General features: G+C 43.6%; 1 protein-coding gene across 5 annotated transcripts in view; it reads right to left on the reverse strand.

Moving 5' to 3' along the window:
- The window catches only part of LOC124214320 (KH domain-containing, RNA-binding, signal transduction-associated protein 2-like), a 124,846-nt gene extending 102,672 nt beyond the window's left edge, over nt 1-22,174 (reverse strand). For all 5 annotated transcript variants that reach the window (XM_069134477.1, XM_069134476.1, XM_046616575.2 and 2 more), the window contains exon 1: nt 20,905-22,174. In XM_069134477.1, coding sequence (XP_068990578.1) covers nt 20,905-20,992 — 88 coding nt within the window. In that variant the 5' untranslated portion in view covers nt 20,993-22,174. The remainder of the gene's footprint in view (nt 1-20,904) is intronic.
- Nucleotides 22,175-26,210: the final 4,036 nt, after the last annotated feature.

Genomic DNA, 26,210 nt, shown 5'->3' on the forward strand with positions numbered 1-26,210 from the left:
TTCGGGGTTTCCTCCCACGAAACGCGGTCTTATATCTCGCGCTTTTCTTCTCGTTGATTTATTCATATTTTAATTCAATGTGAATTCGATCCTCCTTCGAACTGCAGGCTCGCAACATCTCTCGATGAATTCACCCTCCATTGTACACCGCGTATTGTATTCTAAATGGAGATTAAGCCCCGCACGTTTACGGCCCTGGGAGAATAAAGCCGGAGATCTTCTCGTCGGTATACATTGACAAAAATTACATTGAAATTCCCGAGGAAAATTTGCTCCAATAATTTTTCTTTTTTTTTTCCTCTCCAAATAAATTTGAACAGACGGTTATTATATATTTCCACGTAGTCGACGTTGGCGCATGTTTGTAGAATCGGTTATGCTTGCTTTCTCGTCTCCTCAAGATATGACGGAAAAATATTTTATGCCCGAGCCGTGTCTGCCGAATATAATTCCGCATCCTTCGATATTATCCCCCCCCCCCGCCCCAGATTTCGGTAATTTTTCAATGACAACCGAAGAGATTCTCGCTGAGATAAAACTGTTTTTTTTCTCTACCAACCTTCGCGAAGCGATAAATTAAAATAAACCGAAACTGCCGCCGCCTAACGGAACCAATCAATTACCACGGATACTGACTATTGGAATGTTTTCAAAAGAGTATAATTAGTGATTGCACAACACGCACGCAGACGGACTAAGATAATTGAAATTGAACGTTTTAAAATAAATATCTGAAAAAGTTATTTTTATACCTTCGACATCCAGCTCGATCGATGCTTTACATTTGTTACATGGTTGAGTGTATGAGGTGTGAAATTTTATTCCACGTGCAAAACCAGTCGCAATTTCTGATCCGTTACAGAGACTTGGAGTGTATCGGTAATGCATATAACACCCGGGGCAAGAGTCGTTTGAATAAATCAAATGGTCAACGGTGTATCAAAATTGTAAATCGCGTTGACCGTAACTTTTGTAGATCAAAGGCAAACACATGACGATTGAACTTAATTTTTCACACGGTGAAAGAGAAGAAAAAGTATAATAAAGGAAATTGGTACAAACAAATATAACACGTATATATACATGCAGACAGGTGTGTATAGACTCTCGTATCAAAGAGCTAGCGGGTATTTTATTCCTCGAAATATTGCATGGGCGTCGGTTCGAAATCGAATCGCTATGGGAACAAGGTACATGTATACGCAAAGCTCACGGATACAATGAATAACGAAAAAAGTGAAATGGTGAAAAAGAAGAGAAAGAAAAATTGAAAAAAGAGGGAAAAATAGCGAATCCCGTGTGACAAAGCTCTCAGTGTAGGCGTCGACCGCCTTTTACGGGCTCGCAATTTCTGTTACCAGAGGCATAAGAAGTCCTCATTTATCTGGCGCCGGCATCTCTTCGATTCTGAATACCCACGCCGAGAGATACGCAGAAATAATGTACGGATGAATAGGCGATCGTATTTCGTCTTCGGAGATTGGACGCCTGATGGAGAAATAATCAATTCGAGCTCGGAGAATCTTCAACGCTGATTTTCCTCTGCCTTGGTTCACACTTCAAATAAAATACGATTTCATGAGTTGCTCGAGAGCATATCTTACAAATTTTAATCGATACAAAAAAATTCAACCGATTTACTTTTTCACTGTATAATCGTGCAGTAATACTCGTTAGCAAGCCGAAAACACTTTCGTTTGAGTTTGCACTTTATACTCGATGACTCGATGAAATGAAAACATATTTATAAGTTTGTACTCGTACACCGCTGTTCAGGGACATAAATTCCCATTGTTCAAGTCTCTGGAACCGTAGCGTCATTCAAACTTCAAAAATAACAATTCGTTGATATTACATTCGGCAAATTAAAAAAACGCAGTAGAAATGTCTTCTATAAATTGACAGAAATTGATGAAATTATTTCTGCAGTTCCACCACTTTGAAAACGGAATAGTAAATTCTACCACGACGGCAAAAAAATTGACGAAACACTTTCGAAGGGTGTAGTTAAAGTCTGGAAATTGCGAGTACCCGTTGCAAGCAATTTCCTTGTCGCCGCAAATGGTCATTTCCGGTACATGCGCTTCCAACGGCGCAGTTACAAAACTTTATTTCCAAGTAATTAGAAAGCAGCTAGTACAAAGTTAGCCGGTGGGCTTTACAGCGTGGGCATAGAGTCCCGGTCGATGCGTTACTCGTAAACAGTCTTGGAAACCTAAACAAAAATAGGGCCTGCAGGGATCGAGGGAGGCAGCCTGGGTCCAGATTACATTTTCCATCCTCTCCATTCCGGCGTAACGAGGTTTAGTTGGCTTGAGTGATGCCCAAAAGCTTCTTGCGCATATCCTATTCCATGTAATCAATACGATTACCTATATCTATTATATATTATGTATAAGGATATAAATATATTGTATGTATGTATGTTCGAAGCCATGTAGAACCTTTCGAGCACGTATAGAACGCGCAACCTTGCCTACATGGCGTGTATCCTTTCAGGCGACGCACTGATTGCAAGCTTGTTCGCCACCGAATGAAATTCAGATGAAAGTTCACCAATTTTCCGTACATATCTGCATGCGTAAGCAGCCTCGCGATGAGCTTTGCGAATCTCTCAGCCCTTGCTGAGAAACGTCGGAAAATCCAGCCTGCCGCCTTTGGGTTTGCAGCGATGCGAAAAAAACTCGATAGGAATGATATAGTCTTGACGAGTTTGTAATTAAAAATATCGAGGAAATACCAGGTCGAGAAGGTTGTGGGTTCATTATGACGAGGGAGGAAAAACTTGAACGAGTCAATACCGGAGATTAATATTGATCGCTACATTATGGGTATCTTGCTGCGCGGACTGTACCAAGAAAGATGGAATGATGTCGGAAATAAGGATAAAGGAAGCGCTGAATTAACCTTCAGCTGCTAATGAAAATGCATATAAAACGTATCGACAACGTATCGTGTACAAACTACAGGTATAGGAATTATTAGGAATCGCTGATTGTGAGTTCAACAGATGCGAATTAATAAATCAATCCTGCAAACGCGGAACGATTTGCACTCTCCAGTTGAACTCGAAGCGCGGAAATACTGATTCAACGGCAAAATGCAAGATCCAAATCGAACTGAAACGAAAGGTTTAACGATTGCAAATACAGAATCGACTCCAGAGACGAGCTATTTCGCATTTGGTTGGAGAATTCATCAGGGAAGCGGGGTAAGAAGCAATGAAATAATTACCATAGCTAGGAATTGATTGTGCAGAGCCATTGCGGCCGGAACTGGAATAGAAAAGCGTTATGAAAGTGAAGAAAAAAGAGCACCGCGCTGCTCTGATTCCCTGACCTTTGACCTGCAGACCAAGTTTCGTACATCAATTAAGCATATTAGTTATATTTTCACCAGTAAAAATGGAGATGAAACTTTTTGTTATAACTGGGTTATGCCTCTGGAGAATTTTATAATAACGCGTTATTTCACTACTCCAGCTTACGACCACTCTTTCAAATAACAGCATTTTAATCCCAGATTTTTTCTACATTCATTTTCAACGGTGAATTTACTGAGAGGGATCAACGAACGAGAAAACATCATCAGCTGGGATTATTTATCTCGCCCGGATCAGACCGGCACCCGATCATCCGCGCGTTAAATTTAGACAAAAAACGGCCGCGGTGAAGGGTGCGAGCCATGAAAGAAAGCAGAGCGGAAATTCCTCGATTCCCGCAGGTGAAAGAACGAGGAGCTCAGTAAAGCGTCAAGGGTCGAATCAAGATGAATGTTTCAAACTCGGCGATGGAGATTCGTCCGAGACGTTACTAATGCTCCTTGGACCTGCCTTCGGGGAGTGAGAAGGGCTGGACTAGGTTCGGAGCGGCGACACTAAAGTTGCCCCAGGACTGGGTGTAATAAATCCCTCGAGATATTATGGTGGAAACCCAGATACCCAAATATGAATTCCCCCCCCCCCCCCCCCAAAAAAAAAAAAAAAAAATGAATGCCCAAATATCGGAAGCAGCGGACACTTCTCACCACGATTATTGACGATTTTCTTCCGCGATTGTTTTCACCGCAGTGAAAACACGATAATCGAATGATCGACACGTAAGGATAATTCTGTTGCGTCCGAAATTCAGAAGAGAATTAATAACGAGGCATGATAAACGATCAACGGTTGAGTGAAGTGTTTTTTTTTTTGTTTTGTTTTACTACTTATAAACTAATGAAAAAGATCTGCAAAGCGAACGGAAAATTCTTCACGTCCTCGATGCCAAATCCCAAAAGCTCGAGGATGAAGGCGAAATTCCAATTCCATCCGGCGAAGCTGAAGTCTAGGAATTGGAATTGCGAAGTTGTCTCAGCGGGTCTGACTGACCAAATCTGAGAACAGAGTGGCAGAAAGTTTATTCGAGTGGCCTGCCGGAACAGAATGGGATTCTTATAAGGATGACGCGATGGGGGAAATCGTCTGGCATGCCTCTCGAATCTATCGGAGCGCGATGATAAAGGGTGTGTTTCCTTTTACCGGAGAAGGTACAATTCAGACTTTGATCGGAAACACTTCATTCCACCGGACGTTTGACCTCGAGAGGAGAAATTTTCTCGCCTCCGTCTCCGTTGCTGGACCAGCAGAACCCGTTCGCCTATTGCAAATTGATAAGAAAGGTTGTCGAAGATTCTTTTCCCTATCGCTCTTGCATCGCGGGGCAAAGCCAACCGTTTTCACGGTGCGTAAAAAATATGCACGTACGTGTCTTTTCGAAATATAGCCCAATCAAAAATCCAATACTCGACGTTATAATTAATAGTTACCCTGGAACAAATTTTCCTCGGTCAAAATTACTTCGCCGTAATTCAGCGCAGTTGTTAACAGTTCAGTAGCAAATTTGATGCAGCGCGGTGATCGTATAGCTTTCTCCGGGATGAGCCAAGCGTTCACCGCGGTACCACTTAATTTACGACCATGCAATTTTGCACGTGCGCAATAAACATCCTTCAATGAACTCGTTACACGATTTTGCGGAGATCCTGCGGTAGCATCAATAAATCTTTGTATTTCACGTTTTCCTTTTACGACTGTCACTACCAAAGTTTATGCCAGGCAAGATCATCTTTTTTTTTTTTATTTAATTTTTTTTTCTACTCTTCTAATCAAAACAACAGTCGAGCCTTGAATTCGTAATCTGATTGTATATTCGAAGGCGCTATCCAACGATCTGAAAAGATGACGACTCGGCAGCTGTCGTATTTAATTGTAAAAATTGATTTTCGAATAATGACATCGAAATTGACCAGTCTTTGCAAAGTATTCAATTAAGTCAAAAGGATCAGCCGCTTGATTTTCCGTACGCGATGTTGGTCAGCCATTCCATCATATATAGAATGCCGTCACGAAGGCACTCGTAACTCATTCTACAAAGCAGGGTCAAGTCCGTACAGGAAATAAAAACAGTCGACCGTAAAATAAATCAGTCGTTCGTGTCCAACCTGAATATCGTAGGTTAGAAATAAAAGCACAGCTGAATAAGTAAGATACGATCGGAAAGAAACAGCACCTCGAGTTTCGCGCGGTCTCGCTGGATATAAATGGACATGCAAATAGGAGGCATCTTCTCGGTAAATCGTGAGACATCAGGCGTGGAAACTCGGGTGACAGGATCGCTGCATAAAGCATAGAGATATGGAGTTACACTGGCAAGCACGTGTTTGATCACGATAGCCGCGAGTCAGGCGAAGGGTTGATAAAAACTGTGAAGGGGTTGATGGAATGAATTTTGCGGTACCAATCAAGGGCTGACTATTGACGATTTCACAAACTTGCCTCAGGATGTTGAAACAACGCATTTTACTGTCTTGGACTTATGGCAAAACTAGGATCGACACGAAGTTGTCGGCTTGTGAAAGGGAATCTCAACTCGCGAAGGGTTGAGGATGGAACATCAGCGTCCGCGATTCGCGTCGGGGGAAAATTGGTATTTTATCGATCACAAGCCGGTCGACTCGAATCTCATAATTGATTGCGCGTTGTAATCAAGTCAACAGTGATACGTCATGCGAGACAGGCTGGGGGTAAATCATGACAGAGAAAAAGAGATTCGTCAACGATTCGTGTACCGCGGGGTTGTCCTTAGCAACGCGGTTGTCAGGGTAAACAACAGGAAGCACCGACCGCAGGGAATCCTGGGAGAAAATTCAACCTGATGCTCGGCCCTCGCCGCGGGAAGAACCACATATACATTATTTATTTAACCGTACGTGCAATTTGGTATTCAAATTTTTTACTGATAAACTATCTTCTGTTTCAATATCACATCGACGAAAAAAGCAAACACATCTTACTTCTGAAAGAGAATATCACAGAGTTCAGCTTTACAATCGTCGCTTGCTAATTACGCGAAGCTTTTTACTTTCACGCAGATCGAACAAAGTCATCATCGAAATGGCGATGGCTTTAAAAGACCGAGATGTCGTTGTCACAATTCCCCCATCCTGACTTCCGCCCGAGGGACAAAACGTACTTACGTCGCCTTGGAATTTTTACGATCGACATAAAACATTCTATTTTCGGGGTGAATTTAAATTGCGCATTCCTAATAAATCACGGCACTAATTTCGCAGGAAAATTAGAAACACCGCGTATATATCGCGTCGTAAATCTGATATCATTGATCATCGGCGGTGGTTGTTTCAATAATTTTCACTGATCAACTTCCGGCCCCAAGTCCGAAGCCTTTGCCTCAGGAGGTTCGACGTCCGTGATGAACGGCTTAGTTAGATGAGGGTTAATTATACTGGTGATTACGTTACGCCGGGACAGAATTAATTAATGATTAAATGCTCCCAGTGCTGACCGCGTCAATGCTTCGAATACATACCCGTGGTATATGCACTGTACATACAGGGGGGGAAATATTAGTTGACCGTTTGTGTTTGCAATCAGGATTCCTGGGGAGAGAGAGATGATGTTTAGAGTTCTAATCACTCAATTTCATCGCCGGAATTATTGCAACAGAGTATAACAATGTGATTACCTGTATTAAACGGCTGCGCGTTACATCGGCGATACGATTGCTCCACAAATCTGGCCTCCAGTTTACCTCGTTAAAATTGGCGATCGAACAGAGATTCGATTCGATTTCAAAACAGGAGGCTGGGAAAACGCAGCCGTTGCGTCTCTGCGCGTATTTTGGAAGCCTCGAGCGATGAGGCGGCGGGTTTGGTACAGAAACACTAACCGAGGGGTGGCAAAGATAACAAGAGCAGCGGTGGTGAAAAAGGGGCTTTCGATGCTGCAACCATAGTCGGCGGACTAAAATTAGCCAACCAATTTTGGTGATTCCATCTAGCGGGTACAGGCGAGCCGTTTCGAATCCTGGAAACAGGGAGCAGTCCGCCGCTCGGGGAAAAAGCCGGCATCCCGTTTCCGGTATGAGGGACGTCGCAAACACTCCGGCAGTCCGCCATCGCGACCTGTAACCGAGCGCCATTCGCCGTTCCGAAACTGAGTTTATCTCGTACTGCGGTTTGGATCCAATCACTGCTCTCTGGCTCACGCATCTGCAAATGTCACAAAACCGCAACCGCGAATGCCGACGAGAACGCTGGCGAACCGATTGCGGTGAGCTGGAGACCATTAGCGCAAATAAGTTGGACGGTTTTCGCCCTGCAGCCGCTTTTTGCCTTCCGGTCTATACTCGCGATGTTTATCGCAGCCCCCGTAATACGGAAACTTTTTCAGCTCCGATTTTCTACCTCCGATCACTGCCCAAAGGTAGGACATGTGTCTGGGTGTGCGTGTTAAGTAACAAGCACGTTTCACCGACCAAACGTTTTTCATCTCAAACGAGATACGAAACAAACTTTTGATCAGACGTCGCTTTTAGTTTTTTTTTTGAAAAAATCACGAGAAATTTTATACTCTCAGTCTTAAATCTACATCCTTATGTTACGTGGATGATTTCCGTCTTACTCGAGTACTTAAAGCTGATTGCCTCGAGGCCATTAGCCCAGCCGGTTCCTGACTATTTAGCTTCACGTCGAGAAAGCTTTTATTCTACGTCATTAATCTTCCCGCGGATTAATGCTGTGAACACCATAGGGTCTCCGGAGTTTTCAAGACGCTGCTCGAATCATTATTTACTTGTTTGCCGAGGTGTCTAGTTTTGAGAAAGAACTACACAGAAACCGATCAACTCCATCAGCATCTTTCGATCACGGTTTAAAAGCGACGGTCCGGTTTCACTCGACTTATACTTGACCCTCTTTCGCGCAAAGATTCGATTCCGAAAGGGAGAAGCGGGCAGAAATTCGCGAATAAGCGTCAATTTGATTACAGGTATTTCACAGAACCGGAGCCTCAATACGAAGAATCCCGAAGTTGAGTTGAGACCCAGGCGGATATTGAGCTTAGCTGCTTGAGTATCAGACTGTTCACAGCTGGTGAACAATCACTAATGCTCATAAATATTCTGGTCTTCAGTGCGGAACAAATCGAGTCCCTTTTCATTTAATTTTGCACAGAATTCAGGAAGATATCGTCGTGGAGGATTTTCAGGTGACTGAGACCGAGAGAAATCCGTTGAACCAATTTCCAAGGAACCTCTTTTTCGGAGACTTTCTTATTCCGTCTTGGGAAACGGTGAACAATGCATCGGGTTCCAAAGCCCCGCGTATCGCAGACTTCAAAAACTAATATTTCACTTTTATTTAGCCTCTCCCAAGTTCTCGAGAGCAGGCGCAGACGTGTGTGTCATCATCTTCAAACTTTCTTCGATATTCTCCTAATATTTTTCAAGGAGCTTCTGTTTGTCGTTGGTGCGACAGTGAAAGGCGTGCACACATCCACTATATCTCAGGGATAACGTTATTCTTCATTTTTCGTCTACACTTTCCTGTTCACACTAAATTCGATCACATTCCTATCCCTGCATCCGTATCGCACACATGTACGAAGAATTCGGTTTTTTAGTGAAACTTTTTAAGCTTCGAGCGTAATCTTCGGTCACTAAATGGATTGCAACAGCCCTGACGTAGATATTTTCTAATCGATTGAACCAGCCAGCCATTCAGCTGGTTAAACATCCCGGTTTCGTCGTGCAGGCAGCTGAAGCTCAATTGACAGAAATGTCGATAATATTCAAAGACAACTTTCCCCGCCCCTTCCATTCAGTTGGGAGATAACTCTCCCTCCCTCTTTCTCTCTCTATTTCTCTCTCGCTCGGACACGTTGGGCAAACATCAACGCGAGTATGACACACCTCGAATCTAACCACACGCCTGTTTTTCCTCCCACGCCCAGACAAATATTCGCGGTAATCCCTGTGATGCAGAAATTATGCATTAATTTATTGACACCGAACTGCCAGGCAACTACTCAAAACAAACCGGATCGCCAATATCGTTTTAGGCAGAATGATTCCATCAGTCGCAGCGCTGTTGTAACATCTACAGTACACGTCAGCTCGAATTCAAACACCGCGTCGACTGTGAGGAAATGGGAATAAAATTATCGTTTCATTTTCACCGAGAAATAATTCGCCCAGAGGTGGTGCAAAAACATTGCAGAAAAAATTATTTTTACTTATTTTGCACCAGGGACCGCTGAAAGATCGACGTCTATGGACCTTGATTTCACCCCCAACTTCGTTTCCGGGTATAGCCATGAACTCGCGTCAATCATTTTCAAATTTTCTGGGTCAGAGATTTTACTCGCATCAGTGCGACTGGCCGATTTCACGATGGGGGTGTCGAGCTAAAAGACTCTACGTGTGAAAATAGATACGTGAAGTGCTCACGCTGGTTTGTTGATACATTTTAGGCTACAATTTGTACTCAGTAGTTTCTAAAATTGACAAATATTTTACTACTTATACAAGCGCGATGGATTCTTAATAATCTGATGTTTAATGATTATTTGAATTCAGTGGAAAAATCAATGAAAAAAATATATCAAATGCATAACTCGTGATGTGTTTGCTGCGGATAATTGATGTTAACTAGATTTCACTTTGGTTCTAACTGGTTCTAGATTTTTTTTTTTTTTTTCATAAGTGGCACGCAGGCCTTGCTTACATATACAAAGAGGCACAAGAGCGGATAGTTCTGAATTCTATTGGTTCGTCCCTTTCTAGGGGAGAGACACTTGTCTTCGTTCACACGAAGAGTCTTTGGCCTTCGACTTAACGTTCGCGGCATTGACTCGGATAGCTTACAATTAGCGAAGACTGCGGAGGCTTCTTTCTCTAAACGTCGTAACTTGACAATACATGGTTCGATGCTCTTTCTCAATTTCCTCGTTGCCTATGCCACTCAGGACTTCGAAACCTGAAGCCCTCGGACCCTCCAGGGATAAGCGTGTTTCACCGAAAGCTTCGCGATGGCGTCAGTTTCGGATTGTCTGTCCTTCAACGCTGCTTCGGGAGACGCAGAGGTTTTACCGAGAAAATTTCGTCGAAGAGTTTGTTCCGTAGTTATAACTGTGCGAACGGCGTAGAGACGTCAGCGACAGTTTATCCCTCGGATATTCGAGCCTCAAAGTTTCTCTTGCTAAAGTTCTTGGTGCACTGTAAATTTTCAACCCGCCATCTCTCTGCACGGTGTCAATATTTACCCGCCATCAAGCCGTGGGCAGCTATTAATTAGTTGTTAACTATTGATTATCAGAAAATTTGCAGAGTATAAACTCGCACCTGCTGCTACAGTCATTATTGTACGTGAAGAAAAGCGGGTGAAAAGTTAGAAAATTCCAAAGCAAAAACTTGACGAACAGACATTTCATCAAGTATGCTCTTTGTCACAGGGATTCTCTGATCCACGGACAAACTTCCAAGAGTACGAGCGGGAAGAAAAGATTGTCCGGAAAGTAAAAAGGGTGTCCAATAAATGTGGGGAGAAATTTTTAACGAAGCAGAAAATGAAAACTGGAGATTTATTTCCGAACGGTAGGACAGATTCTGCTGATTGTGAACCGTGTTAAATTTCAAACCAAACTCGTGAAGAGAGTGAGCTTTGTGCTTTTGCGGTGTCACGGAAAATTTTCGGTTGGTCAAGGAATTATCATTCACCTGCAGGGCAACCGCGTACCTATATTTTCGGTATAATCCGGGTTCAAATCCGAATAAATTTATCGCGTACCTTCCTCCTTTTTCCACGGTATGATTAAGGACGACGCAAGCTTAATTCGTAACAATTTATAAGAGAAGTAGCGGTAATCCCTCCTGGTAACAGAAGCTACTAATTACGTGTGCCTGTCGCATATATATTGGATGAGGTTCGGTTGGTGCGGCCACAAAACACATGCTGTGTATGGTAGCGGTGTTTGCTCATTGTTAGGGTGACCACATGTAATGCGAAAGCTGTATTTACCAGATGTCGCAATACAGAGCGTCGTAGCTTTGTGCCGTCATTGGAGGTGCCGGCGATGCTTGCCAACGCGAGTGACTAGTCCTGCACTCTGCGGAGGTGCGCTGTGCAAGCTCGGAGCTTTCGGTGCGACAAACAGACCAAACAGAGCGATTCGCAAGCCTCGGGATTATCATTTGTTAACGAAACTCATACCTGCCGTCCTCGGAAGTCAAACTGTTACATCAAAAGCGGTTGGCGGAGTTCCAGGTGACTCGAGGAACTCGTGGTAAAGTCTACCGCCCCTTTGACTCAAGCCTTCTCCCGGCTCCGCACCACCTCTTGTTGTGTCTCATAAATAAATTATCCTCGCCCACCCACCGATTTCCACGACACACTCGTTCTCCGTGTTTATATCGCAGGGTATTCTCAACTCGGTCTCAGACGGTCGTTTCGCGGGAGAAAAATAATTCTCCTCCTGCTCTCGTATGAATTGAACAGTACGACGGGTCTCATTACCTACCAGTCACTCCAGCCCCGCGAGCAGAACCAGTTCGATGCATGTAATGGAAATATCGAGCCTGATCCATTGATGGATACGTTTTTTATTCAAGGACTGGCACTCGAGCTTCGAAATCTTGAGAATCGAACCACTACAAGAATGTAAATAACGCAATATTGCCTGCTCGTTTTTCAATTCTTGAGAAATGAGCAATCCGTCAAGCTCCCGTCTTGGAGTCGAGATTCTTGAGATATTGGGCAAAATAGGATCACGATGAAAGTCGCCAATTCCATATTACCGAAGACTCTTCTAGCAGATTCGAGCATTCCTAGTTTTCAAAGTTTATCAAGAAATCGCTTAAGAACCAATCGACTGACATACCGTATTCGCAAAGAGTTGGTGAAAGGCCACCTTCGGAAATACAATCTTACCGCACAAGCAGACTCGCTCTAAAGCTCGGACATTGTGAAAATGTCATATAAACTTATTTCTATGTGAAATTAAATACTGCCTGATTACAGATTACCGAGAAATTGCGATCGTTGTTTGAGGAATAATAAGATCGTTTCTTCAACACATCGTATAACCTAATCCAACCAGATCTAATTCGACCCCGTATTGTTTGCGCAAAGATTGAATTCGTGGTATAGATCCACCCCAGCATTTTCCCATGTGTTAAGGAATTTAATTTCCTTCGAGGGTATAATGTCACTGGGGCTTTAGGAAGACTAATGTTTTGAGTAACTGTAAGTCCGTGATTTCGAAACGAAGCGTTATCCAAAGAGTCGTCGCTGCCCTGGGCATTGAACGGCATTGAAAAGCTCTGGAACGAGGCTTGCGAGTCTATTTTACTCTGGGATGAAGAGACTTTGAGACTGGCGTTCTCGCCTTTGATGCCAAACCAGAGAGGTCCGGCCACCCACTTGATCACTTCCGGCTGAGTCTGTACGGACCGGTGGTTTTTTCCCTTTATATATACGAATCTGCGAGAGTCGATATAAAAAAAAACTAATAAAGACGTCCCGCCGACGTATCGAACGTGCTTTTCAATCAAACCAGCGCATCTAGCGCTTCGATTTCGCTATTTTTCACCCTCAAATATACCGAGAGAAAGAGAACGGAAGACAGAGAAACACCTGCTGCTGCCTCCCACACGTACGACTCCCGGCTTTGCCTTATTCTAATTTTATCCCCTCGACTTTTCGTTCAGATCGAACGGACGACGAACGCGACTTTCAATTTAACTCCGCGATTATACGCCGAAATTTCTCCTTTCGCTTTGCTATAGATTCTTCGCACAATAAAGTTTTTCGTTCAGATTATAAGTAACAGCTTGATTTGTCGGTTTTGGACTCGATGCTTAATCCCTGCAGCGATAATTAGGGCAGCTTTTTGCTACGCTGTTGCTCTCCTCTCACTTTCGTTAATGGGAATTCCACTCACCGGCTCGCTCTTTTACCGCAGATAGTAAATTCAGACTCCCTTCTACAGGTTTGTGTGCTCACGGCAAATAAGCAGAGAAAAATTGGATACCCTCAGCCAGCCGAGCCCGCAGCTTTTCGTTTGTATGAAAATATTTGGTGAATGTGTTTTTCGTATCAATTTACGGTGATAAATTTACCCGAAGAACTGTCGAAATACTTGGTTGATCTTCAGGTCGATCCCAGCTCTATATCGCTCGGCATTTCGAGCATACGCGAGTTGATTACGTCCTACACGCATGGCTTCGCGCTGTTAAATTCAGGGTCACAACGAAATTTCGCATTTGAATTCCTCAAAATTCTAAGGTTTCTCGGAGCAGATCTCAATTTTCTCTACACGTGGTACCTGTTTCAGCCCACGGTAATTTGATCAAAAGTCTAGATGCAGACATTTTTTATTCAGCCGTTATTACCGTGAAATACTTTCGGTAAAAAGACTTGGAGTATGCTCCTAAATAACAAATACTTAATATCAATCACACGGTACTCGAGCAGAGAAATTAGCATCAATTAACCGAGTTCAGCAGCGGAATTTTCACAATGGAAAGATAATAATGAGTGAAAACAATTGAACAAATCAAATCTAATAAATGAGTGAAAGCTGGCTGGAGAATCTGAATAAAACTGCCAGAAATGAACCTCGCCTTCTCTCTGCCTCGATTTTTATTTTCTCTCTTCTTTATATTTAGGATAAATTGACTCATTTGCAATTATGAATAAGAGTTCAATCATCCGGAACGTTCGAGGCTCGCGAGAAAAAAAAAAATTGCCTCGTGAAAAATCGATTTTGCGAGAAAAAGGAAATGACAATAATAACGATACCAATTATTTTCCAGAGAGCTTTGAACGTCGGATATAAGCAACGAATCCCGCATCTTCTTCAGACATACGTTCCGTATATCTCGCGGAACAGACCAGCGCATACGTTCACGGTTCCATGTTTAGAGTATCGGATACGGCTTGACACGGAAAATCGATCGATGACGTCAAGAAACCCCGCCGCGAATATATGAAGCGAATATTCGCTGTATGTACCGTGCGTCTTTCTTCCTTTAAACTTTCCTCCCTCAAACAAAACCGTGAGACCCGGCTGTATCTTTCTCTCCGTCCTCCTCGTCCCTCTCCTAAAATCTCACCTCTTCTTTCTTTACAACCCGAAGTCTGGATTCCGTAACTCCTAAGGTTTAGGTAGACGCCTCTCTCAGGCATGGAACGACTCCAAAGAATACATTCGACCCTTCACTCAACAGCCGGATTCTTCTTCGCTAAGGCTTGAAAAGACCCGTGGAATATTTCCCTCCGCGAACTTCCTCTCTGCATGTGCGTATTGATGGAAGACGTGGAAGGGGCGGCGTCTCTTCCTCTTCAAACAAATTCGCAAAATCAGATTTCATAACATTTATTCTCTCTCCCTGCGCGCCACGTTTCTCATTTCCCTCGTGCGCTCACATTTTCCAAATCAACCAAACACTGATTTCGAGATCAACGAAATTGGTATTACACATCATCATGCCAAGAGGATCTTCTTGAACTTGTACACTCGGTGCAAAAATCCTTGACGACGGTTCAGAAAAGCGTGCAGTTTTATTTCCAACGTACAAGTTTCACGGGTCAACGAGAAGGACGATTTTTGCAAAAAGTATCTACGATCCTGAAAACGTGTACCCGAAATGTCAGTTAACTTTTGCCAATTGCTTGTGAATTTTTCCATGCGATTTGATTATGCACTCGGCACTGTTATCGCTGACAATAAGAGACTCACACTCTCCGATATAACCAGATCAAACGTTGACGGTAGCGGCGTGAAATTTTATGTTTATAATACGGGTATAAAACGTGACCGAATTGTCGAGTTCATCTGCTTGCAGCACAAAGTGAGACTGCAGAGTTATCCACGGATACTTTGACAGAATTCAGCGTCCACGATGCGTGCAATCTCATTTGCAGAATGCATATCAGCGGATAGCCCGGACGAATGAGCACAAATTTCAAACGTGTCGAAATTAATCGAAATGCATACCGCGGGCGATAGAGGAACGCAACGAGTCGAGATATGCGATTCGACGTGGTCCGGGATGCTCGCATCGGCGGAAGTGACAACGCTGTTCCCGAATCCCGTAGGACGAGTCGGGTTGTTCCCAGTTAGCCACGGAGAGAGTTCCCTTTGGTGTTGGCTAGTTGGAAACTGGATTACTCCGGTGGTCGGAGTTGAAAATGTATTTTAGGAAAGTTTCTATACAGTCGCATTGCACAATTGAAAAGCACCTGCGGGCCTCGAGCGGCGGGACAGTCGAGCTTTCGAGTCGACTTCTTATATAATCGCGGTCTGAAACTCGAGCGTCCGGCTCCGGTGGTATCGTCTCATTGAATAATTGCTTTCCAAAGAGAAGAAGCCTCGAGTTTTGCACTCGAAAGAAAGAAAGAGGAATTTAAATATTGAAAGGATTATTCGAATTCGCGGTAAAACGTTATGCCTGTAATAAGAAGCACTCGGTTGGAGAGCTTTCACCTCCCGAAGTGGTTCGCCAACAAGTTTTAATTTAGCCGATGGTCGATTACAGGACACCCTTAAATCCTCACTGATTCGTATACGGATAACCGTGCAATCTGTGCGGGTTCTTTGAGCGAAGCTTGAAACGCAATCAAATTGACTGACTGAACGTGCGAAGAAGGAATCAATAAAGCTTAATTATATAAACAATACCGCGGGTATTTCATTTGCGAAAAATATTGCTATTGCTGGCTCAGTTTTGTAGCGAAAGCCTTTTGTTACCTTCACTTCTCTTTAAACTATAAATTTCATTCAAATTACATGCAAATTTTTCTGGACTAGCGAAATAAGACGACTACTAGTTTCGACGAGAGGCGGTTTTTGCAATTTAAATTTAATACTTGAAATATACCTCGTGAATTTAATATCTAGAAAAATAGAATGATGACACGCAGTGCATGGAAATGCATTTGGATTAGTCGATGACTCATCATTTTTAAATCCGATTACACGTCTTTTCTGCTACTTTCGTTCAACGTTTATCTCAATTCCGACATTCTCCGATTAACTGTGAGCAATGATTTTGGAAAACGGACGTAAAGTGTAGAGCTTAAAAACGGATCAAGGCGTTTGTTTGCTCTTCCGGTCTTTGAAAAACAATCCGGCAAAGCCAGTTTTGTGATTTGGTAATTTACGAAGGTGGGTTTCGGGAGATGAGGAGCGGAGATTATACGTGCTGTCGAAAGACGGGCGAGCGATTACGTATAGAAAACAAAAACACACGATTCTCGTCTGGCACGTTTCCGTCGTCTTTTTAGTAAGACGAATTGATGACACGTGTGCAACGGGAGACGCTTTCACTTGTACGAGTCGTTTCGGAAGAGCTTTCGAGGCCTGGCCGGCAATAACAGCCTTACTTTTTCAGTCCCGCGTGGAGGAGCGAACGTGTCGGGCATGTGGGCCGTGGGTAGAAATAGACCTAACCTACTCGAATTTCGATTCAATTTCAACTACGTGCCCCGCTCCAAAATCCACGAATCGTATATTTTTCATTCAAGAGGAGAATTCAAGCAACGCTGCATCAGCGACAGTCTTTATGATCGCGACACGCAAACGCAAAGTGCTGGTTCAAATTGTACGCGATTTACACAAGTGTGTAAAGAGACTCGCTCAAAGAGACGACTGACTGCGGATTTGCTTCAGCGAACGAGCTGCCGCCGCTGCTGTTGCTTGAGAAATAAAATACGGCCAAATTTTATGCAACATATTTTAATTGCGAGCGTATAATAACTCAAAGCTTCATGACTGCAAGGCTCGTGAATGTTAGAGGTGAAATTCTTGTTACCGGGGAAAATTTTACCCTGATTTATAACTCGTTCGGCGAGAAATGTTACACGCAAATGGTAAACGGAATCATCGACCCGGTAGCGTGCAGGTACATATCGAAATTAACGGCGGTGTGCACTCGCCGCCTGTAATTAAGGCCTGCCTTAATTAGCAAGGAAGCTCCTGAAACGCGTGGGTACGAGTCACCCTGTCACATCATCGGCAATGATCCCCATTCCGCGGATTCGGTGTAGATACTCGTAATATTTATGTAAGCTAACAGCTAGAACTGACAACGAGCTTTCAAGTTCGATCAACTTCTTCGGGCGTAGACCCTCTTCAATTATCTCCGCATTTGAATGAGCATTTTCGCACTTATCACTGTCAATTTCAGTCGTTATTTATTCATCTTTTAGCCGCTTGTTATATGCGTATATATATATTATTATATATATATACGCTGCGCACCCTGAGCGTAGAAACACCGACAGAATTTTTCAAATATCTCTCTCGCCGTACGGCAGCGCTGCGACTCTTGGCAACAAAAAAAAAAGCAAAAACAGAAGAAGAAATTCACGCCGAAATCCAGAAATAAAACGTGCCGGCACACGCGGACTTTAGTCAAATCAAGTTCTGGAGACGGTTTCAAGTCAAATTCGTGGTCATGATTTATTCCCGGGCTTCAAGTCGTATACTTTACGCTTCATCTCAGGACAAAAAATCGTCAGGTTTTAAAATGATTTAATAGAAAACGCTGGATTTACATCATAATTAAACTTCTATTCTTCGTAAATCCAATAGCACTGATCTCATTACAGTTTTGAGCTATGAAAAGCTTTCACGAGATAATATATTGACTGCAGTAATTGATCGTCGATTGCAGGGCGTTAACTTGCAGCAAATGAACTGCAAATTTATGACACATGCAAAAATGTCTGAAAACAATAATCGCAATTTAAGTCCTTGAAATTGTAAGGGCCTTGCAAGATTCCCTCAACGGAATAATTAAAATGACATTTGCAAAAGAAGAACGAGAAGAGATACAGATGTTATAAAAGTTAGAAGGACCTGAGACTGACGTGAGGGAATCCAAGTTGAAGAAAAGTAAAAAGGAATACGATAAAAATTCATCATATACAAGGAAAATATTTTTGAGTAAACTTATTACGAGAACGGAGCGTCTCCCTCTCCGAGTATGATTTAAAAGTACCGCGTGTATAAGAGGGTGAATATAGGTATATAATCTAATGGACTGTGCGATCCAATCTCTTCTTCGTAACCACGGCTGATTGAATTTTTCCAGTTAATCGGGGGCAATTTAAAAAGGTCAAGTGTATGCGATTTTAAAGCAGTCGCTTTGTCCGACTGACTGGCACTCGGACAAATCGATCCTAGGACATATCTAGAGGCTAAGAATCGCCCTTAATTCCGACGTTTCATCGTCTGCGTGTGTAATTCCTGACGGAGAAAGATAATTTGTGCGATGATCGCGTAATAACAACGTGTTGCGTACTCCGCTTTCATATTACAACATTCTTTTCCTTTCAATTAATTCTTTTTTCTTATCGATCGCAGCGTATTGAAAATAATCCGATAAAGTTTCTCAATTATCGAGAGGGACGAGGAGGCGGCGACGTCTTCGTTTCGACGGTTTCGACTCAACGAGTGCAGCACAAACCGATAATAAACGAGAGGTGGTTGGAAGGAGGGAGGTATAAGGACGAAGGACCGAGAGGATTGCGGGTCGAGAGTCAAAAGACCCGTCAAGTTCTCCCGGAACCCTTCCGAGAGACTGCCTTAATTTAACTTCTTCTCATCCTTCCTTCGGCGTCCTCCGACCGTCATCGTATACGCTCAATATTAAATTTGGCTTAAAACGAGGATCCCCGCAAACGTCTCACCGTCAACGAACAGACCGGAATTTCCCTTCGACGGATATAATGGAGAGAGTCGAGGACGAGAGGACTTGGCACCGACGCTTTTTCGGTTGAAGATGACACGGGTATTCGCTTGGAATAAATCCAATTGACGTGATTGATATAAAACTACTTAGGTACCTACCGTTTTATCCATCACCCTGGGTTCAATTTTCGCGTCAGCTCCGATTGCCGATAAAATGGTTACCCTGACCTAGTCGTTCCTCGGTCCGGACCGAAACTCACCCCTTTTCTTCACCCTCGCAGCTTGGAGAGCGTTATTTTTTATTTTCTGCTTCTCGCGATAAAACTTGACATTTATTTACACAAGTCCGTTCCAACATCATGACGATTCGCTGCTCTTTACCATTTATCACCAAAGCGTCGTGAGTTTATTTCGAACTGTATTTTCTACCGATTATTCCCCTTTTCTCTCTGATATCTCTGAACAAGGTACGATATCGCTCTCCGTAGTAACGAGTGGAAGAGATGCTTGACTGCAAGAAAAAAACCTGCTCTTTAATCTTAAATTATAACTCTAGTTTAACCCTAATCGGGAAATCCGGCTGTTCTTTGACAGGAATCGACAACCGACTCTCTTCGGGTACATTTAGGTGAGAATAAATCGCAACGGGTTTATGAAACGGGGGCTTGGAAGCTGTGCGAAAGTTGCACGTGTGTGTGTTTAGAGTGCGAGGCGGGTAGATAAAGTAATTTTCCCAGTTTTCATTTGCCTTTCGTTGATTCGGCCGCATTTTAAATCGGAGTTACAGCTAACGAGATGTGTGTATATATTTTTTTTACGCTACCTGAAAGCTTCGTTAGACCGACGGAAGCTCGGCCGGTTTACGCGTTGACCTGAATTAATATTTCACCGGAAACAACAACGCGGCCTTAATAATTTTCAGGACTCTCACCAGGCTCGGTTATATTTGTGCTTCGCGTTGCTTTTTCAGAAATATACTTTTACACTTCGCATCCCTGACACGTCAGTGATTGTTAGAAAAAGCTCTTTCGTGAAAATGTCACCGGCACTGTACAATTTCACTCAAGACAGCTTTTGATGCAGTTTATAACTTATCGGTTTTCGCGGGAATTCAACTTACTTAAGAGAAAAATCAACGAATTAGTTATAATTAAACATCATTCCGGAGATATCGTAACTTCCGTTTGATCCTCCGACTTTCACAGTATAAGGTTAAGAACTTCGAGAGCTGTGATTGAAACTTACTGATTTGCTCAGTGACAATTTGAACAAAGAAATAAATGAACAAAATTTTAGTTGTAGAATCCTAAAGATATTTCGTTGCAGGATTATTCATAAAACTACTTGCTTAATGAATAATTACCGAATGAAATCAGTTTCGCATCGTGGAAAATGCGTCGCGTTAAAACGATCGCGTAACCGGCGATAAAAAAACCGATCGATTTTAAATCAAGTTGGGACAGAAAGTATCCCCGAATTCATTCCATATCGGGTATGAATAACGTTCCGAAACTTCGTTGGAAACTCGGTTACACGTCCATCGATAAATGATTTTCCGGGCTTTGGGTGCTTACAAAGATTTTCCGGGAGGATTCGCGGCAGATGCCCATCAATCACGCCTCACTCCGCAAGCTTCGATGCCTGCAAGCTCAGCTGAGAATTCGGAACGAAGCCGTCCAAATTCTATGTCAATTGGCCCCTGCATGACCGGCGAAATATTTATCGCCTCTGCACAGAGACAGCCGGCGATAAAATCCCGGCCTGCTTCGGAGGAAGCTTTAATCATTGGGCCAATTGAGCCTCGCCTCGGGACGAGACGGGAACGACCGAATTCTCCTGTTATACGCAGGCAAAGTCAACGAGCTTACCGTGCTTCGCGTAAGTCGTGTAGTGCGGATGATGCCCGTGCTGGGTTCCCCCAATTTCCGTTTCCTCCTCGCCGAGGTCCATCTTCATGCGGCTACGGGATACGATCACTGGACAATTCCCTGGGGAGGAACCTGCTGCCGCCTTTCGGGATGCGTGTCTCTGCTTTTAAAGCACACTTCTTTTTCGCCGGCAATTAATTTCGGCGCACACTCAACTCGTTATGCAGCAAAACCACTCCTTGCACTGTGAAAACTCTTTGAAGCTCTCTTTTTCTTTTTATTTTATCTAACCGGTAAAATTCACCGAAGTTTCAAGAAATCCTTGCGGTACTCGACGCTTTGTCATTTAGAATAAAAATTTCAATTCCCGCACGTTTTACATAAGCTTTATATTATTTTATTGTTACTTAGGCTCGATCCATGGGCAACGAATTTTGCTTTCAATTATTTCTTCCATCCACTCGGTTTACAGACGATTTTTTCAAATATTTCTTACGTATAATATCTTTTCCTTCTCTTTCACCGTGTGATTAATTATTATATTTTCAATAAATACTGGATTGTCATCGCGTGCAGCACACGGCGTTAATTATAACGATAGTTACAACCGGCCGGTATTATAGGCAACAGATATTTTATATTATACTTCGATTTATTACATCGATATATTATAACAAGTTGTAAAAATTTTAAGTCTTTATTTTTTTAATATCTCTCCCCTCGCAATGGTGCGATTTTATTTTTTTAATTTTTTATCTTTCTCGGGTGTATTTGGTTTTCTTTTTATCTCCTGTGCGATTGAAAAAATAAAAAAAAAAACACACACACAAACACCCTCCGTTTTATCGGACGCACTTACGGTTATCGGACCGTTGAAAAGTTATTGCGGCGGTGGCGAGAAGAGGGGCGAAGGTGAGAGGGGATGAAAACTTTCTCGTCACAATTGTACAAGCTCGCTGCCGAGAAGCGGATAGTTAAAAAAACGAGACGTTTTTGGTGAACGTGTGTAACGAACGAGCTTGACGGATCAGATACAGAAAAAATGTAGAAATTGTCGCTTGTTTTAAAGAAAAGGAAAACTTTCGTCGTATATTATTGCTCGTTAAATAAATGCCGGCAATGTCAATAACGCAGGTACAGCAGTGGAGGATAAATTTCCGTCAACATGCGTCGCGACGCCTGTACGTCGTCGCAGGCGTCGGAGGGACAGAGCGCTGATTCGGCGCAACGATTTAACGGCGTCGTGTCCGACGTTGAACCAAGAGCGCCGAGCTTTCGGTCGAGACTGAAGCGTCGCGGCGCCCGGCGTCCCCTGCTCGAATCAACGGCGCCACTATCGTCTCTTTGACGACGGTGAACACACGCACACGCAGTCTCGCCGTCAAGGGTGTAACGGCAGGAGGCGTTGATGACCGCAGGTGAGAAGCGGAATTCTCCTCCGATGCGCGAGAGGAATTTCGCTCTTTTTCTCCTCACCCATAATCTGCATTCGCGAATTCCGCGGCTGCCGGCCGAGCTTTATTTTCCACGGACCGTAATTTGTCAGGTATCACAGGCGCGGTTTTCCCCAGGCCGCGCTTCGGAGGTGTTTATTATCGTTCGAAAGCTCGAGCCCTGCTGCAGCCTTGAATTCGTCGTTTTTCTTCCGACGCCTATTACCGTGCAGCAATGTTATTCCCCGATATCCGGTAATTCCGAGCTCTTCAAACATCGTAAATTCTCCGGACCCCTTGCAATGTTCGGGTTATTTCTGACTGTGAAATCGCACTCATTGTCAAACAATAGATCGACGATGAGCAATCCGGATCCCTGATTTTTCCATTTTCAATGGAACTTGCCGTCCAATCGCTTTGTTCACAGATATACGTATAATACCGTCCGGACTGAATTCATAGCCGTTTCTAATTACCCACAGACAATACACCTTCGTTTCGACGATCGGCCAACGCTTCGTTTCAACGTGCTTATGACGTCAGCTCTCAGCGAGAGTGACGTGGACTGTAATTGTTATTGAAAGCCTGCTGCAGCGGGTATCGAAGATTTTTCAACGGGTTTAGATTGAGGAATTATTTCCAATCACCAATCAACGCGCCAAATTGAATCGAGCGACGATTCGAAGCTCGGGATTTCCAATATCACGTTTCGCGAAAATTTCATAAACAATCTGAATACCAGCTTCCTCCTCGTCCTGTAAAACCGTTTCTTCATTCGTTCGCCTTTGAAACTTACGAAAAGCCCGCAAGCTGCCGTATTATCACAGTGCCGAGCATCGCCACCTCCTTACTCGTGCTAAAAGTTGGAAACTTGCAGGACGTGCGGAAATCAAGTCGGTACCTTTTTATTCTACATTCTGCTGTACTCGAACTATTCAGAGTGTCCTTACAGCGACAGTTTAAACCGTTTCAAGCAGTTTTATGTAAACGGCACGCCTCAACGCTCCTTAAAAAATGGAGTTCAGACGTCTTTGCCTATCTTGGTGAAAAATAATGACGAGACAACGCAGACCGATCAAATTGGGCGACGATATTGGTATAAAATTTATAGAAATTGGGTATATATCGCCAAGGATTGGTAAAACATGTCGAGTATACATATTCAAATTTGAGTGTGAAATGAAATCTGACAGAGCGAAACAGGATGGAATCAGATTTGGAATTTTGCTGAGACGACCAATAAGATTGCTGCGGGGAAATTGCAGCGTTGTGAAAATCGGATAAAAAATGATGGAATTCCATTTTCCAACATTTCCGCCCCCTCGGTTTGAACATAAAGCAATTGCGAGGTTTGAACGAATGGCGACATATTTGGAACGAAAAGCTCGGGCTCTTCATTCACGCGCGGTTATAAAATTTATCTTTTTTTGTTATTGGTTTTGGGTTTACAAACGCGACAATGCTATCGGGAATGATTTTGCTTGATCGCGGATGAAAGAGCTGGTACAAAGTACATTGGCCCCGAGGATTTTCCGTAACTGAAAATACCGGGTAGGGGGGAGGGGGGGGCCACTTTATTATAGTCCAAGGCGTTAAAAGGGCGCTAATGAGCGTTAAAATGGAAAGGAAAGTTACGGGAAGGAATTCGTGTCTTCGTCGTCGTTTCGCATTTAATTTTCCTCGTTTTTTCCTCCCCCGCGCGTTCTTGTCCGTAATCGCCTAATGGAGCTGAAAACATCCAGGAACCGCAAGACGGTAATTAACCGATGATTTCTGGCGAAAGTATTCCGCTTGGAACGCATTGTTGCCTGCCGTTTATTGCTACCCGGTTGATAAATATTTATCAAACGAATATAACGAAACTGCGGGGAGATAATTTTGCGGCAGCTTTAAGCTTCCGCGCGAACGCTTTCGTTTGTAACAATGGCAAAAAATAAAAGCTCCGACGCAACGAGCGACCGCGACGCGACGACTCGCTCGTTACTCGCAACACGTAGCCGTAGTCGTATAAAGCGTCCATGCCGCGGTAATACCGCGAGGTATTTCAGCCCTCCGCTATCGTATTTCGAACAATGGAGAGGAGCGAACAACTTGTAAGTCCCTTAATACTGAAAGGCTTTTAAAGTGAGCCGGTGGTGGAAAGTTTTGAATAATCAGCATCGCTGAACTTAACATCTGCGCGAGATTCGTCATATTACGCCGACTGCGACGAAGATTAACTTCCGTCGAATGACGTTTAATTGAATTTCAAATCGACCTCTGTCATCCGCGGGATTTATACGTCGCGAAATTTGACGTTTTTGATATTTCAAACCGCCGTCGAGAATTTCGGAAATTTGCAAACATTTTCCCGCGTTTGTCGTGCTTAGGTATGTCTTATTTTTATGACGCTTGACAAAATCTCGGTGCGAACCGTGTAAATTCGCGAAACGTCAGGTCAACTTCGGAAATCCGATTTTCATGAAACTTCGGACCACATCGTCGAAAACATTGAAATTTTCAATAATTTTAGACACCTGTCGACAAAATGGGTCTGGCATCTACCGCATGCCGTAAACTTACAAAGCGTGATATAAGCTTTGGAAACTTATTATCCGTGAAAAATAAAACAAATTAAAAAAGCACACACACACACACACACATATACACACGTTACACCCGCGGGAGAGGAATAAAAAAGGGATGAAATTCCGCAGGGGCTGATTTAAATCTAAACAACGAATCTTTCCCGTGTTTCGAGGTGGGACAGAAAATATCCCCGAAATACCTCGAGGGAGCTGCATCTTAATCATTACGAGGTTTGTTCTGATTTTCGTTCCGCTTTCATCCCCGTACCCGCGGCTCATTTATAATCCTGATTAGATTCCGCCTCTCATTTCTTTCGCGTACAAAGTCCCTGAGCAGTGACTCGCCGTACCTTATTCCGGATCCCCTCGGTGTTTTTCGCCACATTAATCGGGGAAGCTGGTCGAACCCTGGCCCTTATTTTGACGGGGATTCAGCGCGTGACGCGGGTCAAAGGAGAAAAATGTCACGGTCGGGGGTTTCGAGGGTCGGAAGAAGAAAAGAATACCAAGCCGCAGGCTGCGCCGTGAAAGAAGGCCGAGGGTTCCGAATCAAAAATTAGGGCGAAGAATCGGACCGCCGATGAAATATTTCAGGGCTGACGATCGCGTGTGTAACGAGACCCGGACCCACGAAAGATTTTCGAACCCTCGATAATTTCTGACGAAAGCAAACCTTTTTCCGCGGAGGTGAAAGTCGGAAAATAATCGGCCATCGGCTATCGCGCCTGTTTTCGGCCGTGTTGGATGTCATAATTTCGGTAAACAGCCGAACCGCTCTAACCGCCAAATATCCACACTGCACGCCACCAGTTGAGTGCCATAATCATGGCAGAAGGAGCAATATGACGCGCGACATGAAACGCTATATGAACGTCCGCCTGGGGCAGGGTAGGATAAGAGCCGGGTTATTAAATGCGGCGAAGCTAATGCGCGTCGTTTTACTCCCTCGCCTCTCTCCTCCCCCTCATCCGCCTCCATTTTCACCCTGCACGAGAGATGATCGTCGACCTCAAGGTGCCCTCAAGGTGCGGCGATTGCAGCCGACGGAATGAAACGATCGACGAGTGAACCGCTTTGCAAAATCTCACCCCTGCTTTCCTCGATTTAATTCCCTTCGTTCTTCGCATATAATTATTATAATTATTCTGGTTTCGAGAGGGGCGAACAATTTCGGATTCGAAACGCCGCCGGAATCGGATGTTCTTTACCTTTTTACCAAGGGCTTTGGAAAAAATCTTGGAGGAGTGAATTTTTCAACGCTGCCGTATTTCAAGAGTATTTTTTAATAACGCGCTGGTTTACTATC

Source organism: Neodiprion pinetum, chromosome 3 (genome assembly GCF_021155775.2).
Source record: "Neodiprion pinetum isolate iyNeoPine1 chromosome 3, iyNeoPine1.2, whole genome shotgun sequence".
Taxonomy (NCBI): Eukaryota; Metazoa; Arthropoda; class Insecta; order Hymenoptera; family Diprionidae; genus Neodiprion; species Neodiprion pinetum.